At 44.2% G+C, this 18,758-nt stretch overlaps 1 protein-coding gene across 1 annotated transcript in view; it reads left to right on the forward strand.

Moving 5' to 3' along the window:
• The window catches only part of myo9aa (myosin IXAa), a 133,713-nt gene that overhangs the window by 66,065 nt on the left and 48,890 nt on the right, over window positions 1-18,758 (forward strand). The window contains 9 exon segments of the mRNA XM_034163999.1: window positions 639-719; window positions 809-919; window positions 8,981-9,103; window positions 10,239-10,388; window positions 15,634-15,938; window positions 16,365-16,614; window positions 16,616-17,189; window positions 17,192-17,233; window positions 17,236-18,115. Of these exon segments, the coding sequence (XP_034019890.1) occupies window positions 639-719; window positions 809-919; window positions 8,981-9,103; window positions 10,239-10,388; window positions 15,634-15,938; window positions 16,365-16,614; window positions 16,616-17,189; window positions 17,192-17,233; window positions 17,236-18,115 (2,516 nt within the window).

Genomic DNA, 18,758 nt, shown 5'->3' on the forward strand with positions numbered 1-18,758 from the left:
AACAAGGCCACGGGATTGAAGTAATCTGACCACATTTCACATGTGTGATCTGGTGTATGTGGAAGAACTTAGTCTTAGTTTCACAAGTGGATTAAATTTGTGATTAGAGGTTTGGGTGGATCCCAGATGATTTTCTGATGTCATCACAGGACCCGGAGTTCGTATATTTAAATGTGGCGGCTCTGACAGGAACTTGTTTATGTCAAAATAAATCCAGCATGTTGTTTTGGCACCATTTGGTGTCTCAGAACCAAAACAGGTTCTGAGGCTGAACCTTGAGATTCTGGGCTTCTGATCACTAATTTTCAGGCAGCATGTCTCTTCAGTGCCCAGAATACAACATGTGATTGGCCACTTCAGGTTCCACACGTGGTGTTCTGAGGGTCTTGCACGGCGATGACCTCACTGCCCTCATCCTGTGCGGCTCGGTTCTTTCATGTGGACCGCAGAATGCTGACTTAAAACAGTCACCTGTGGAAAGATGAGGCTTCCATTTTTATTTTCTCCCAAAACCAGATATTCTTCCACAGATGTGCTTTTTAGTGGCACAGTAAAAGATAACAAACACTCCATGTTTGTGGGTTTGTTTCAGTGCATTTGTGTTCAGCCTGGGTGAGTCATGTTGTGTCATTTTGCAGGCTTCCCTCAATAAGCTCATGGAGACTCTGGGTCAGTCGGAGCCTTATTTTGTCAAGTGTATCCGCTCCAATGCCAATAAGGTACTGCGTTCTTGCTTTTTCATTTGCTCTCAAACATTTCTCTGCTCTTTTACCTTTAACTTTCTTTTCTTTCTGTCTTTCTCCATCAGCTGCCTTTACGATTTAACGATGCCTTGGTGCTGAGGCAGCTGCGTTACACAGGTATGCTGGAGACGGTACGCATCCGCCGCTCCGGCTACAACATCAAGTTCAGCTTCAAGGTGACTCCAACACATCAGTGCACATCACTCAACATTTAAAACTAAAAGTGTTTCTTACAGTTTACTCAGAGTGCTTTGTTCTGCCAAGGCCCAAATCGTCCATGAGCCAGGTACCAATTAGAGCCTGTCTCACTGGTGCCACTAAAAGGGACTAAACAACACTTAGAATCCAGCATCAGCGTACCATGGCCTACACAAAAATGTATGATAACCATCCCAGGGTGCTAGGTGTAGCCATTGAAGGGTTACACAGAGGTCAAAATTTAAAACTGCTCCAATCATATTAAAAATGTACCATGTTATTTGTCTGATCATAAAGATTCCAAAAAGGTATAGTTTGGACTATCTGTGACTGAATGTTCTGGAGTTATGGGGTAAAAACAAGAATGGTGTCAAAGGTCAATTTCAGTTTGTACAGAGGTCAAAAGTTAAAGTTGCTCCAATTAATTTCAGTAAAAAAAAAATGTATGCAGATTATTGTTTGAGCTAATAGGATTAATAAATGTAATAGTTTTGACTGTGTTGAATGTTTGGTGTCTGAAGTAAAGGTCAAACAAAGTCGATGTCCATTGGATTCTATGACATATGACACCCTGTAACGTGATAACTAAACATGGCACATGGTGCAAACTATTTCTTCGTAAAACCTGATTAACTCAACCAATAATTTGCATCACTTTTTACCAAAATTGGAGCAACTTTAACTTTTGACCCCTGTGTAGACACTGAAAATGACTTTTGTCCCCATTCTTGCTATTTTTACCCCATAACTTCAGAACATTCAGTCATAAATAGTCCAAACTAGACCTTCTTGGAATCTTCACGATCAGACAAATAATGTGGTATAATTGTCAATATGAATGGAGCATTTTAAAATTTTGACCCCTGTGTAACCCTTCATTGACCCCTACCTGGCTATAGCTATTACACATTTTTGTGTAGGCCATGGTACACTGAAGCTGGTTTCCAAGTGTCTTTTCATCCCCTTAAGGCAGGGGGATTCAACTCGTTCCACAAAAGGCCAAGAGGGTGCAGGTTTTCTTTGCAACCACTGATTAACTGATTCCATCTGCTCAAAGTGATATTAATCAGTGAATTCACCTGCTGGAGTGGGTGGTTGCAAAGAAAACCTGCACCCCCTTGGCCCTTTCTGGATCGAGTTGAATACCCCTGCCTTAAGTGGTACCGAAAACTTGTTTGGCCCGTGAACTAATAACCAGCCATCTAACAGTAGGACAGTAGTAGAATGAAAGGATTCTTTAAAAATGCTTTTCTTCACCATTTTTAAACTGTCTTTTATGAAAATGGGTCGTAGTAGTTCATCTCGCAGCTTTTAGAAGAAGCGATGGAGCTTGTAAATTAGTTTTATAGGCTCACGCTTGGGGAAGCTTCTATAAAATAGTTCTTTAGTTTCAGTGTTCTTTTGTTACCTCCGCCAAGGAGGTTATGTTTTCGGTCGCGTTTGTTTGTCTGTCTGTCTGTCTGTCAGCAGGATAACTCAAAAGATTTTGAATGGATTTTGATGAAATTTTGTGGAGTGGTTGGAAATGACAAGAGGAACAAGTGATTAAATTTTAGTGGTGATCTGGATCCGGATCCCGATGATAACGCGTTAGCATGTCTATGGCATTTTCAATGTTAAAAGTTAGCATTAAGCAGTTGCAGCTGTCATCACGTTTGGGTGCATTTGTTTTCAAATTGTAATATTTCTTACATTTATTTTTGTTTATATCTTAATAATCTAATGATTATTATATACAATTTTAGAGAAAGAGACAAAGAAATAGATCACTGTGCCAAGGAGGGAATCTCTTTAGGGTCAGTGACTTATGGCCTTGTTTAGAGAAGTGTTTCATAAATGTTAAAAAATTCATATATTTGCAGTTTAGTTGAATAATAAATTTAATTTTGTCTCATTTGTTTTTGTCTATAAGCACATGCAGTATCAATATCAGTGCTCAGATGACAGTAGCTTCTTGGAAAGGTGCAAGTTGCAATAAACTGTGATGCCAAGCGCTAAGGATACATGCTATCCAATCACAGCAGATGAAACTTTTTTTACTACTGAGCAAACATCATTGTTACGCTTTTTTAGGTTGAATGATTCCACGGTGTGTAGATGTTACGGCGTCAGTGACCCCGTGACCTTGGCGGAGGTTTGCACTCTGAGTGCTTCTAGTTATTCCTTCATTCATTCATTTATGTCCTGCTTCTTATCCAGGCTGGTATTCCTGCTACAAATCATGAAATGCCAATCGGAAGTCTAGGATGTGGTGCATTAGTTGAATGTGAACAAATTGAACCAGGGTTGTATTTAATAAAGTTAAATTAACTTGCACTTCCATGAGTCCTCTAACAATCATTTTTGATCTAGCAAACTCAGCCACATGGGGTGTGCAGCCAGTACATTCTGAGTGCCGGTCCCAAGCCCGGATAAATGAGGAGGGTTGCGTCAGGAAGGGCATCCGGCGTAAAACAAGCCAACCCAACTATGCAGACTCAGAATCGAATTCCCATACCGGATCGGTCGCGGCCCGGGTTAACAACGTCCACCACCGGTGCTATTGCCCAACAGGGTGCCGGTGGAAATTGGGCTACTGCTGGGCGAAGACGACGAAGAAGAGGAGGAAAACGTTGCCACGAACAGCGGGAGAAGAAGAAAACTAGAAGAGTGGAAATGAGAGTGGGGACTTTGAATGTTGGTAGTATGACTGGTAATGGGAGAGAGCTGGCTGATATGATGGAGAGGAGAAAGGTAGACATATTGTGTGTGCAAGAGACCAAGTGGAAGGGAAGTAAGAGCAGGAGCATCGGCGGTGGGTACAAGTTGTTGTACCATGGTGAGGACAGGAAGAGAAATGGTGTTGGGGTCATTTTAAAGGAAGAGTATGTTAAAAGTGTGATGGAGGTTAAGCGAGTGTCTGACAGGGTGATGAGTATGAAGTTGGAAATTGAAGAGGTGATGATGAATATCATCAGTGCATATGCCCCACAGGTAGGTTGTGAGATGGAGAAAGAAGATTTCTGGAGTGTGTTAGATGAGGTGGTGGAGAGTGTGCCCAAGCATGAAAGAGTGGTGATAGGAGCAGACTTCAATGGGCATGTTGGTGAAGGGAACAGAGGTGATGAGGAAGTAATGGGTAGATATGGTATCAAGGATAGGAATGGGGAAGGACAGATGGTAGTTGATTTTGCAAAAAGGATGGAAATGGCTGTGGTGAATACCTACTTTAAGAAAAGGGAGGAGCACAGGGTAACATATAAGAGTGGAGGAAGGTGCACACAGGTGGACTACATTCTTTATAGGAGATGCAAGCTAAAAGAAATCACAGACTGTAAGGTGGTAGCAGGAGAGAGTGTCACTAGACAGCATAGGATGGTTGTTTGTAGGATGACTTTAGAGGTAAAGAAGAAGAAGAGAGTGAGAGCTCAACAAAGGATCAGATGGTGGAAGCTGAAGGAGGAAGACTGTTGTGTGAAATTTAGCGAGCAGGTGAGAGAAGCACTAGTTGGAGGGGAAGCAATTTTGGACAACTGGAAGAGTACTGCAGATGTGGTGAGGGAGACAGCTAGGGCAGTACTGGGTATGACATCTGGACAGTGGAAGGAAGACAAGTAGACTTGGTGGTGGAATGAAGAGGTCCAAGAAAGCATAAGGAGAAAGAGGTTGGCGAAAACGTTTTGGGATAGTCGGAGAGATGAAGAAATTAGACAGGAGTACAAGGAGATGCGGCGTAAGGCGAGAAGAGAAGTGGCAAAAGCAAAGGAAAAGGCATATTGCGAGCTGTACAAGAAGTTGAATAGTAAGGAAGGAGAAAAGGACTTGTACCAATTGGCCAGACAAAGGGACAGAGCTGGAAAGGATGTGCAGCAGGTTAGGGTGGTAAAAGATGCACATGGTAATGTGCTGACAAGTGAGGAGTGTGTGCTGAGAAGGTGGAGGGAATATTTCGAAGAGTTGATGAATAAAGAAAATGAGCGAGAGAAAAGGCTGGATGATGTGGTGAGAGTAAATCAGGAAGTAAAAGAGATTAGCAAGGAAGAAGTGAGGGCTGCTATGAAGAGGATGAAGAGTGGAAAGGCAGTTGGTCCAGATGACATTCCAATGGAGGCATGGAAATGTCTAGGAGAGATGGCAGTAGAGTTTCTAACCAGATTGTTTAATAAAATCTTGGAAAGTGAGAAGATGCCTGAGGAGTGGAGACGAAGTGTGCTGGTTCCTATTTTCAAGAACAAGGGTGATGTGCAGAGCTGCAGTAACTACAGAGGCATAAAGCTGATCAGCCACAGCATGAAGTTATGGGAAAGAGTAGTAGAAGCTAGGCTTAGAAAACAGGTGAAGATCTGTGAGCAGCAATATGGTTTCATTCCAAATAAGAGCACTACAGATGCAATGTTTGCTCTGAGAATACTGTTGGAAAAGTACAGAGGACAGAAAGAGTTACATTGTGTGTTTGTGGACTTAGAAAAAGCTTATGATAGGGTGCCAAGAGAAGAGTTGTGGCATTGTATGAGGAAGTCTGGAGTGGCAGAGAAGTATGTTAGGGTAGTGCAGGACATGTACAAGAATAGTGTGACAGCAGTGAGATGCGCAGTCGGAATGACAGACTCATTCAAGGTGGAGGTGGGATTACACCAAGGATCAGCTCTGAGTCCTTTCTTGTTTGCAGTGGTGATGGACAGGTTGACAGATGAGATCAGACAGGAGTCCCCATGGACTATGATGTTTGCAGATGACATTGTGATCTGTAGTGAGAGTAGAGAGCAAGTTGAGTCTAGTCTGGAGAAGTGGAGATATGCTTTGGAGAGAAGGGGAATGAAAGTCAGTAGAAGCAAGACTGAGTACATGTGTGTGAATGAGAGGGAGCCCAGTGGAATAGTGCAGTTACAAGGAGTAGAAGTGGTGAAAGTAGATGAGTTTAAATATTTGGGGTCAACTGTTCAAAGTAATGGAGAATGTGGTAGAGAGGTGAAGAAGAGAGTGCAGGCAGGGTGGAGTGGGTGGAGAAAGGTGGCAGGAGTGATTTGTGAAGGAAGAATATCAGCAAGAGTGAAGGGGAAAGTTTACAAAACAGTAGTGAGACCAGCTATGTTGTATGGTTTAGAGACAGTGGCACTAACAAAAAGACAGGAGGCAGAGCTGGAGGTGGCAGAGCTCAAGATGTTGAGATTCTCTTTGGGAGTGACAAGAATCGACAAGATTAGGAATGAACATATCAGAGGGACAGCTCAGGTGGGATGGTTTGGAGACAAAGTCAGAGAGGCGAGATTGAGATGGTTTGGACATGTGCAGAGGAGGGACCCAGGGTATATAGGGAGAAGGATGCTGAGGATGGAGCCACCAGGCAGGAAGAGAAGAGGGAGACCAAAGAGGAGGTTCATGGATGTGCTGAGAGAGGACATGCAGGTGGTTGGTGTGACAGAGGAAGATACAGAGGACAGGGTGAGATGGAAACGATTGATCTGCTGTGGCGACCCCTAACGGGAACAGCCAAAAGACAAAGAAGAAGAAAGAAGTTGGTTTTAATTCTAGAATTGTTTCAAATGTTATACGACAAAGCATCGTTGGGAATCTTGTAGTTGGTCACCAACTCCTCCAGGAGAAGATCACACCAGACAACCATCTACAGCTATGCCTCAAATAGCACCACTGATTCTGGATAAGGGTCAGGGAGAAAATCTGGAATGTAGCCCCAAAGGTGGACTGGTGACGTATGATGCACTGTTTCTGGCAGCTATGACAGTCAGCCTGGTACCAGGTATGCTGGTTTCACCATTCAAACAAAAATGGGCACTTCAGTGTCTCCATATGCTCTGGATTGTGCTACTGTAGAGGAACACCGGCTCTATTTTCCACTTCCGCTAATGGCATGACACAGTTATAAGACTCATGCAGGATAAGCTAACCCGTTGAGTCTGTACAGGGCTGATGAGAGTGAATAATATTCTGTGCTCAGATTGCTTTGCTCAAAAGTCTAAATGCTTCTTAAGTAACATCTCGGTGATGTGGTTTGAGGAACGCAGCCAGGATCTAGTGTGTGTTCTGAATTATGGGTGATGTGCGGTGGCAGCCACCTGAACCATGTGACTCTCACAAAAATGACATCAGGCCTGTGGGACACATTCTGGGGCTGCAAACCAGCTCGGCTTTCACACTGATTGACAGTGAAACATTTGGGAGGGGCTCGTGCTCTGGACATTTCGTGCTCTTCATTGCCAGAGTGTCATGGCAAAGCCTTTGGCGAACGCCACCACTGGGCGAGGCTATTAAACAGTGACTTCACATCTTAATTTGTGCCGTATGCTAGCAATGTGGGCAAAGCTGTCGTAGTGGATGAGGTCGGCGGAGTCCCTCCCAAGGCGCTGCCACTGTCTTCATACACTTAAGGTGGAATGGAAAGTTTGACGGCTTTAAACGTACGAGCTCTCAGACGCTACAGAGTGACGATGGTACGATGACATGAGGAGGAGAGACTCTTACGAGCAAATACCGGGACTGAAGATTCTAAAGAATATAGAGTGGGAGGCTGAAGAAGAAGGATTTGTATTTTTGGAGGAGGATATGCAGGGTTTGGAGTGACTGAGGGTGAGGCAGAGGAAGATGGAGGACAAAAAAAACATTCTAATCATCAGGAAGAACTCAAGAAGAACAGTTGCTCCAGCTGATCAAATCCACACTTCTTCAGAGGTCCTTGATTGCAGATCTGTGAGGAGCATCAGCACCCACTTAAATACACAGTGCTGCTGTCCAGATGCAGACAATCCAGTTGATCCAGTCACACTGGTGCACATTAGAGGTCCGTCCTCCTCTCATATGGATCCAGATGATTGTTGGCAGAGGTTGGAGAAATGGGGCCTCCTTAAATTGAATCATATTTGCAACTGGATTGGATCAAAACGATTTGAGTAATGTGCACAGACATGCACCCAGACCTGCTTACTGTAAACTCAACCCTGAGCAGGGAGACTCACAGGGTTCCTGAGTCAGAAAATATGAAAACAGTTGACAGTGTGGGTCTGTGGAGTATCTTCTTAATTTTGGTCCATTATTATTGCAAATGTACCTCCCAATGAAAACTGAGGGATTCCTGTGGGATGCCAAGGAGAGAGCGGAGTGCAGGCATCAGTGTTAGTCCACAGCTGGACCGCGCCGTGTCAGGAACATGCATAACTGCACGTGCGGTAACGGTGCAGTGTGGCAGCAAACACTGACACACCAAAAAGGTGGGTGCAGAGCTTTTCTGCAATTTATATAGTGCAATATTCAGATAGACCTTAAATATGTTTCTTTGCTACCACAAAAATTAAGAATGAAATCAAAGTGAAATCTAATGGAGGAAAAATCAAAACTCTTATAAACGCTGATTTGGGAGGGACAACATTCAAAGACAGAGCTGCTGTACTTTGAGTGCCTGTCTGGTGGAGTAATAAAATCTGTCTGTGTGCTTGTTACCAAACAGGGGCTTTTTGAGTCATCCTCGCGAATAATTTTAGTAACAGACAGTCACGATCACCAGAAACTCCTCCAGACATATTTAACGAGGTGGTCAGCAGTAATGAGAAATATCTCGAGCATGGCATCACTTTGGCGGGCGCTGCCACGTCTGTGGGGCACAGAGCCTCTTCATTGTCTGTGTGTGTGTGAAACACCCCCCGTGCTTGTCGTTGTATAAACACGTCATCTGCGTGTCCGTCCGCCCCCGCGGCGCGGCCCGTTTAGGAGGGGGACAGTGGACCTCAGTTTGATGGGCCTTCAGGATGTTTGTTCCATGGAAACAGAAACCTGGCAGATTTGAAAACCGCAGACTTTCACCTGTTTGTTTCAGCTGCAGTTTCTGGTGTAAACGCTGCAGGATGCTGCTGATGTGGAGTTCTGTTTAGAACTCGAGGACACAGTCTGTGTGTTTTCAACCCATTATAAGCTTTGAAGCTTCAGGAAAAACAAAAAAACAAAGAAGGTTGTGATTGATGTTTAACTCCATCTGCAGAAGCCGCGTATCCAGAGTTCAAACTGTGCAGAGTCGACGTTTGTCACTAACTTTACCTTTGTGCTCCTGGTAGGATTTTGTTCATCATTTCCGTGTGCTGCTCCCAGAGAATATCAGTGCTACCCGGCAAGCTATCCAGCTCTATCTGGACCAGCTGGACCTGGCACCTGATGGTTACCAAGTAGGCAAAACTGTGGTAGGTACGCTGCTGCCCATCGTCCTTCTTCGACTCTCTCTCTCTTTCTGACTTCTTAGATGATCCTTTCGGACAGCTGATGGTGCTCTGAGCCGCACTGTTATCAGATATTTGTAATAAAAGGCAGCAGATGCTCGTGCTCTCTGTGACCATTCTGGAGTTGGCTGTTGACGCACACTACCTGTCTCTCAAAGTGACCACGCCCCTAATTGTGCAAAACGTGAAAGTTTTTCACTTCTTTGTTTGCGTTTTTAAATTGCAAGAAAGAACCTGATTATAAAACCACTTTTGTGTGATCTTGGTGAATGTGTTGGACAACTTCTGTAATTAATTACATTACGTGTTCAGCCAAATATAGAAAAAAATAAGGCGGAGTCAGGATGAAAGAAGTAAGTCCTGTGTAGGCCCAAGGCCCGATTGTCACGGTGCTGATCCCCAGATTCTGCACCGTGAGGCCGATGAGGGTCTGTGTGGTGTTCCTGGAAGCAGAGGTTACGTCCCCAGCCAAGGCCAGTAACCTTGGCCGGCTCTTTCAGCTGCTCCCATTAGGGGGCGCCACCTGCACCTGGGCGGGCCGAGACAATGCAGATGAAGTGTCTTGTGACATGAGCAGGAATAGAACTCAGGTCTTCATATTGGTCTCCGAACTCCTGTCCCACTGAGTCACGTGCTCCACGGTGTCACGATATCGGGGGGAGTTATTGTTTCTGTTATTTGCAATTGGTCTGAAGATGCGCTCAAACTGCCTTTAAAGTACTAAAAATCTTACGTAGATTTTGTTTTTAATAATACTGAAGTTTCATCTTCTAATGTTTTTTTGTTGTTTGTGTGGTGAGTGAGATGTGGAAGGCTGGTGTTTGGGATCATCTCATGCAGGCCGACTGACTAAACGGATGTAATGAAGCCTGTGTGTGACTGACGGAGGGTCCGTGTGTGTGAGGTGCTGTTTACATAATTACAGGACGGTACCTGACGTTCTTGTGGCCTACTTTTGTTTGTTGACTACAGAGAGCGTGCATGCGCGTGTGTGTGTGTGTGTGTGTGTGTGTGTGTGTGTGTGTGAACAGACGGTGCATCCATCATTGTGTGTGTGTGTGTTCCGTTGCGCTGACTCGGCCGTGGTCCCTCCCTCCAGGTGTTCCTCCGGGAAGCAGAGCGTCAGCGGCTGCAGGCCTTACTTCATGAGGAAGTGCTGAGAATCATCGTCACGCTGCAGCGGCGATTCAGAGTGCACCTGGAGAGGAAGCAGTTTGTCAGGATGAGAGAAGCCGCAGTCTGCATCCAGGTACTAAAAACGTTTCCTCGTTGCTCTGGTTTCCTCCCGTTTTTACTTCCATTCATCCCGCTGTAGTATTTTAACTACTTTACCCTCACTGAAAATTCTATAATACAACTTAAACTTGTCACATGCAGTTAAGTCCATGTTCTATGTTGAGACAGTTTCAACATTTTGAGTTGATTGACTTTTGTTGAGGTTTTTATTTTAGTTTCCTGTCACCTCGTATCAGACTAGTTTTGCTTAAATCAGGTGAACAGTGACGAACGTACTATTTCTGGTCAACTGTTTTTCTTTTTTTTGTTCCCCCCCTCTTGACTATGGCAGCACAGTGTCTTAGTGGTTAGCACTGTTGCCTCACAGCAAGAAGGTCATGGGATCGAGTCCCACCTGTGACCTTTCTGTGTGACGTTTGCATGTTCTCCCCATGTTTAAGGCTTCCTCCCACATCTAAAATTGTCCAGCTGTCCCTTGGACGAGATCTCGATCTCAATGGTTAAATAAAGGTTTAATAAACTTTATTTATTATATGGCTACAAGGGTGCGCGCGCTCTGATTGGCTGATTTCCAGTCTGATATTTTCGCATAAGAGACCGTTACCATGACAATCGGTCCGGATCGCGTTGTCAGATTTGCGACTTTCTTTACAATTTTCATGGTGCAAAATAAAACGAAACAAAAAAGCTAACAAAGAAATTATGAGCGATGAAGAGGGCCGTTCTCCGAGCGAATTTTATTACACTGACGAGTTTGAATTGGAGGAATTAACAGCAAATGAGCTCAAACTAGATGTTCAAAATGAAGACCAACAAGATGAAAACAGAGCTCTGAACAGGCATATAATAAAAAAATGATTAACCCCGCTCGCTCAATTAATCCTTTAATATTGCTCTTATATAGCTCATACCATTAAGTGTGTGTCTTTTTTATTCCCTGTGCTGTTTACAGCTTAGGGTTTGGGTGACAAAGATGTAGATGAGTGGGTGAGAGAGTTGAGCCTGTCTCCTGTTGCCACCCGTTTGTGTACGTTTTTGGCAGGGAAAAAAATTGGTTCCCTATTTGGGGCATGAAAACATGTAGTCTGTCATCAAAGTAGCATTGTAGAACATTGTAACCAACCAGGAAGCTTTACAGTAAACATGTTCAAAAACATTGTGACATCAGGACGCATCGTGAACCACAAAACTTGAATAATCTGATGTAACGTGCAGATAGAAGGCAGTATGTGTCTTTTAATTAAATTTTAGATGGATTTGGTTTTTGTTTCATTAGTGCCACTTGAAGTAAATAATTTCTCCTTGAATGTGGATTTGACTGCTCAGTTAGTTTGATGCCAGGTTGTAATTAAAAACTAAAAATACAGTGTAGATTTTGTTATTTGTGAACACAGAGGTGGGAAATTTCTTTGCAACAGGGTGAAAATGAAAATGACCAGACTCACTGTTGGCTGATGTCTTTAAATCTCCTCTGGAAATATACATCCATACTCCCATGAAAGGCATGCTGCACTCTTTTGCAGAAGACAATTTTCATATGTTAACAGATGTGTTTTAGCTTTGTAGTAAAGCTGTGTTATAATCACAGACTGCACACAGAGCATGCCCAGAAGCTCCTGTGTCATGGGGCTGCTTTCAGTATCACTTGTAGTCACCACTAACCTGGTGTGAATAATATGACACACAGCTTTAGACTGCTACTCTAATGAATCTGGCCCGATTGCCTTATTTATGAACTTCGGAAGGCATTCAGGGCCCACAAATAGGCAATGGGAGAACCCCTTTAATTCATCTCAGCTACTCTGTGTAGACAATAACTCAAGAACATTAAATGCCCTCATCCTATAACTCACCATATTAAAAGAACATATAATGACGACAAACCTTTTGAACTTTGATGAACCAGCTTGATCCAAAGAGCAAATTTGTTTTGCGTATAGGGCCCTTCACACTGAGCGCACAAATGAGGGGTGCGTCGCTCTAAAACCCATTATTGTCAATGAGAGGTGGCGCACAAAAATCAAGCTTGCGCGACACACTGCTGCTTCATGTCAAACTCAATGTGGTCAGAGTTCAACTCAATCCAACTTTCACCGCTGTGCGTTGTGGCGTAGCTTGATGCTTCCAACAGAAATGAGGTATCAGACCAAAACACAAAAGACCACAGAGTGCAGAAATGTGTCAGAGGAACATCAGAATGACTAATTTATACCCAGCAGTTTTCTAAAGAAAATCCTTATAAATGTTTTGTTTTTTGTTTGTTTTTTTTTCTTCAAGATTAATTTGTCATTACTGTACATTTTGAAGGTAGAAAAGTGTCTTACATTACAGTAAAAAAGATTTGTTAGAAATCTTTGATGTTCATCTGTAAATTTAAACCATAATTTATTTTGTTTCAGATGAGATGATTTCTTGATTAACATGATAATGAACCTTGAATATTTATTTGTAGACAAACAAAATAGCATGAAAAGTAACGTATACATTTTAAAGTGTGGTAGATTCATTCATTTGTTCATATCTGCATTTCGATCAGGGAAAAGGACACTGTAATTAAATATAAATATTTATTATAAACGCAACAGAAAATGATGTAACAATGACTGCAGTGTGTCTGTTAAAGATTGATGTGTATTTTCTACGGTCACATTTCATTTACCGTTTATGATTATTTGTCAGCACATGTAGTCATGTGACAAAACCTTTTGATAAAATCATCTTTTGGCTGCTTCCGTTAGGGGTCGCCACAGCAGATCAATCGTCTCCATCTCACTTCATTGTCTGTATCTTCCTCTCACCTCTCTGACTTTGTCTCCAAACCGTCCCACCTGAGCTGTCCCTCTGATATGTTCATTACTAATCTTGTCCATTCTCGTCACTCCCAAAGAGAATCACGGCATCTTCAGCTCTGCCTCCTGTCTTTTTGTTAGTGCCACGGTCTCTAAGGCCGTACAACATAGCTCGTCCACTACTGGCTTGTAGACTTTATCCTTCACTCTTGCAGATCTCTTCAGTCACAATCCCTCCTGCCGACCTCCTTTCTTCACCCACTCCACCCTGCCTGCACTCTCTTCTGCACCTCTCTACCACACTCTCCATAATTTGAACAGTTGACCCCAAGTATTTAAACTCATCTGCTTTCACCACTTCTACTCCTTGTAACTGCACTATTCCACTGGGCTTCCTCTCATTCACACACATGTACTCAGTCTTGCTGCTACTGACTTTCATTCCCCTTCTTTCCAAAGCATATCTCCACCTCTCCAGACTAGACTCAGTCTGCTCTATACTCACTACAGATCACAATGTCATCTGCAAACATCATAGTCCATGAGGACTCTTGCTGCTCTCATCAGTCAACCTGTTCATCACCACTGCAAACAAGAAAGGACTCAGAGCTGATCCTTGGTGTAATCTCACCTCCGCCTTGAATGAGTCTGTCATTCCTACTGCACATCTCTGCGCTGTCACACTATCCTTGTACATGTCCTGCACCACTCTCACATACCATCCCTGGTTCTCAAGACCAGAAGTGGCTCTACTCTACTCTTTTCTACTCTTCTATTTTACTCTTCCTTTTGTAGATATTTAGATATTACCTTAGTATATCTAGCATAGTTCCACCTTAGAATTGGAATATAATATATAAGATATACCTACTGAATTTTCATACATCTCTGCCACTCCAGACTTCCACATACAATGCCACAACTCTTCTCTTGTCACCCTGTCATAAGCTTTTTCTGCTGTCTCTCTCTGAGTGGCTGCCAATGTCCGTTACCCATTCTTTTGCTTTTTGTTGCTAATCTTGTGGTTATGATTTGCAGACCAATACAATTAAACAAAAAGCAAAACACTTGAGTGTTTCGCTTTTTAATTCTTCTTCCAGGAACATCCAATTCTTCATAAACATGGCGACTGCAAGACTTGTTCATCCTCAAGAACACAAACAGACCTCTGCCCATTTTCTGCATCACGCGTGATGTCATATCCTGTACACTTGACTGCCACCTACTGGGCAGTTATTGGAACTGCTCTCCTTCACTTAATAAACTAGCAAGTTATGGATGGTTAGTTGATGCTGGATAAAGTATTGAACTTTACAAGCAGCTGTGGCTGAAACGCACATGTAGTTTTTCATGTCACTCCACTCTAACTGTGGGGAGAAAGATGATCCCCAGAACATGTGAAAATTCAGGACAAAATGTACGACAGAAGAGAAAGTTCAAACTGGAACGACTAAAAAATAGAATGTGCGGCTTGAGTTGCGCCAAAATGTTTTGTTGATCCTATGGGTTAGTAATGGTGCCAGCTGGAAACAACGTTGTTCTGGAGTTTGTGTCGCTGTGCTGGACGGGGCCTCCAGCACAGCGACCCCCAGCAGACAGACGTAGACTGCTGGGGGGTTCCCATGATGCACTGTTTCTTTCTCTTTTTGCTCTGTATGCACCACTCTGCATTTAATCATTAGTGATCGATCTCTGCTCCCCTCCACAGCATGTCTTTTTCCTGGTTCTCTCCCTCAGCCCCAACCAGTCCCAGCAGAAGACTGCCCCTCCCTGAGCCTGGTTCTGCTGGAGGTTTCTTCCTGTTAAAAGGGAGTTTTTCCTTCCCACTGTAGCCAAGTGCTTGCTCACAGGGGGTCGTTTGACCATTGGGGTTTTACATAATTATTGTATGGCCTTGCCTTACAATATAAAGCGCCTTGGGGCAACTGTTTGTTGTGATTTGGCGCTATATAAAAAAATTGATTGATTGATTGATTAGAAACAGATTCTTGCAAATGTTGCTGTTGTTTGGGTTTTGAAAAATATTCAAATGCAAGCGAATGAAGTGGAATCACACTGTTTTTGAATTTCATGTTTATGTAACTTTGTGGGATCGTCTTCAAAACAAGACGTTAAATTTCAGCTACTGTTTTTTTTGCCAGAGGGCACGCTGGAGACTTGAAATTAGATGTTTGTGTGTTCATGCATTAAAACCCTTCTCTGTTCCACTTCACCGTGAAGCCGAATAACTGCTGATGCAGCCGACAGCAGTTAGACTCTGCACAGTTTGGCCACAGAAGCCTCTATGTCCTTCAGAGTTGTCTGGACGTCTTGGTGGCTTCCCTCACTCGTCTCCTAATTCCACTGAGATGATGAACAACAATATTGAGTTTTGAATTCTAAAGGAACTGATCTCATCTGTCAGCACATCCGCCAAAGATCATGATCATGAATACTGTGCTGTAGACCAGTTTTGCTTTCTCTTCGTAGAAGAGGTGGCGTTCATACCAACCTGAACCCGAGGAGGACTATGAGCCAAACATCCTGGAGGGGGCAGCTTTGTGTCTTCAGAAGCACTGGCGGGGTTTCAGGCAGCGCCGCCGGCTCAGGCTGTGGAGGGAGGCAGCTGTGGTGCTTCAGAGAGCGTGGAGATCGTGGCTCCAAAGTCGCTCCTCGGCAGTGTTGGTCATTCAGACGGCCTGGCGCTGTTACAGATCCAGAGAAGCCTATTTGCATCTGTACAGCGCTGTGCTGCAGCTCCAGGCAACAAGCCGGGGCTACTTGGCCAGACAGAGGTACGTCACTGTCTTAATCCATCTATAGATGGTTAGAATTCTCTTCTGCAAACTAAATGAAGGTGCAGATTTAAAGAATGTCAACTTGTATTGTTTTTTGCTCTGAAAATATGCTGTGAGGGTAAGTGACTATTATTTTTGCACAAGCTGATAAAAATCCTGATTAAGCTTTGCACACAGCTTGTGCATTGTGTTTGGTCATTGTTCAGTGTGCTCACAGTTTTGGTAAGTCGTTACGCAATCAGTCCAACAAAAGCAGCTCTGCATTTAGCTGAGCTGCTGAGAACAAGAACTTTTAGTGGACTTGAGCTTTAGTGAATGCAACTACAACTTATGCTAACCAGTAAGTGTTTAAGTTTGTTTGTTTTGACTATAAAAACAGATTCTCCATCAGCTCTGGTGTAGTTATGTCTTCTTTATTAACAGCTTTAGAAAACTGAGAGAGCAGCGGCTGAGGAAGAAGCTCCAACAGAAGGTTGTTCTGCAGCAGAATGGCCAGTTGAGTGTCTCAGCAGGAGGAGAGGAGGAGCTGTCAGGACCCATCATGGGCTTGGACCTCAGCACGTGGGAGGATCGCTCCTACGAGGAGCAGGAAAAGAACCTTCACACCTTCAGCAGCCAGGGGGCAGCACTCAAAGAAGGAAAAGGAGATGTGCTCCACACCAGTTCAAAAGACAGGTTACCTAAAAGTGCACCATGAAACACCGTCTGCAGGCTCCACAGGCACCGTGGTGGTGCGGCAAAGGGCTCAAATGTCTGATGAATCCAGCCAGAAACCAACAGGGCCAAGAGGGAGAGCCGGCGGATGCGTTGAGCTGGAGCAGGCTCACTTCAGCCTGGAGCTCCTGAAGGTCCGGACGTCCAGCGGAGGAGCCTCGTCCCCGTCTGAGGAACACCGATGGTCTGTGGAGCTGGTGAACTCTCCCACTCCACCTCTGTGCTCACCACACGGCACACCTGACAGTCAGAGCTCCAAAGGCAGCTTCGAGGTTCTCAGTATGGACGAGGAGTTGCCCAGAGCCACAGAAGAAGTGACAGACAGCAACGACGCCTGCTCGCCTGTTACCTCATCAGCTCCGGCGCTGAAGCCGAACATGTTGGTTTCGTCAACAAACCCAAAGCCCGTTGAGCCACCTCTGACTGAGGTTTCCAGTGTAATTAGCCACCCAGGCAACCAGGGCAAACACAGGTCTGAACATGTAGCCCCCTCTTCTGCACATGCACCCAAAATCGAGAGCTACCTCCCTACATTTTAGTACCGGCGAGTGAGGCCAGCAACATCATCAGCCGTCCTGCTGAAGTACATCAACAAACACAGACGCCGTCACCACCTCGACCACCACGGTCACCAAACCGCTCAGAGAGAGGCGGGAGTCCTCACGCCGACCCGTGGTAGTCTTAATAAGCATGCAGAAGGAAACTCCTCTCAGCCAAGATCTGACTGATGAGTCCCATCTGTGCGTTGCCTCTCAAGATTCAACAGTCCAGGAGAAGGAGATGGCGCCAGCACAACCAGACCCAAGTCCTGTTCCTGCCGGTGCTCCAGCTGCCATCCCTCCTGCTGAGCAGGTGGTCCTGGAGAAGCTGGAGCGACTGAACAAGGAAAAGGAGGTGAGGCAGCGTCAGTTACAGCAGCACAATGAGAGGGAGCTGATGGAACAGATCAGACAGCAAAAAGAAGCGCTAGAGCGCCATCGCCTTTTCTTCGCTCAGTATGAGCGAGATATGTTTGAGAAACAAAGGGGAGAGGCTCTGCAGAGGATACAGCAGAGTCGGCAGTGGGCGCTCTACCCCGGACAGGATGCTTGTCAAACGTCCGCTGCCGACGGTGCTGTTAGACGGAGCTCTGTGCGGCTGGACAGAACGGGACTGACGGCTCCACATACCAGAACCCAGTCAAACACCACCACCCCATCCAGAGCAGACATCCACGGTCTGACCCCACGACCCCGGTCGCCTCCAGCACCTTCATCCTTGCCAGGAGAACGAGACAAAGAGAACAGGCCTGTTCCTGAGGGCTGGGCACCCAAACTCACCCTGGAGACCAGAGACGATGGTGGAAGCAGAGTGAGAGCGAGCACCGCCAGGGCCAACGGGATTCAGGGCACCGCCGTGAACATGAGTGACAAACCCGGCAACATCTTCTTCTCACCAAAGGACAAAGTCACATTTGCAAAGTGAGTACTGAAGTAATATTTGTCTAATTTAATTAAATATTTTGTCTGATTTAATTGTAGATTGACTGCATTTCTGTAGCACCTTTCTATGTGACAGCAGGTGTTCAGAGGACTTTACAATTGTGCCGTACACTTAAATATATATATATATATATATATATATATATATATATATATATATATATATATATATATATATATATATATATATATATATATATATATATATATAAACACACACACATACAGTGGTCCCTCGTTTATCGCGGGAGTTGCGTTCTAAAAATAACCCACAATAGGCGAAATCCGCAAAGAGTCAGCGTTATTTTTTACAATTATTATAGACGTTTTAAGGCTGTAAAACCCCTCACTACACACTTTATACACTTTTCTCAAACAGGCATTAACATTTTCTCACTTTTGTCTCGTGTGTAAACACTCTCAAAGTTCAAACCTCAGTAGAAAAATAAGACCAACCTGTTTTCAGGCCCAAACATTTGTTTGAGAAATAAAAATAGAATGTTTTCCTATAAATAATTATGATGGCTTTTAGAACTAACGAATTTAATTTTAACGATCAACCTACGAGGTTGGACACATAAGAAATTATTAATAGTGACTGACCAGTATCTCACAGCTCCTC

The sequence above is a fragment of the Thalassophryne amazonica genome, chromosome 2 (genome assembly GCF_902500255.1).
Source record: "Thalassophryne amazonica chromosome 2, fThaAma1.1, whole genome shotgun sequence".
NCBI lineage: Eukaryota > Metazoa > Chordata > Actinopteri > Batrachoidiformes > Batrachoididae > Thalassophryne > Thalassophryne amazonica.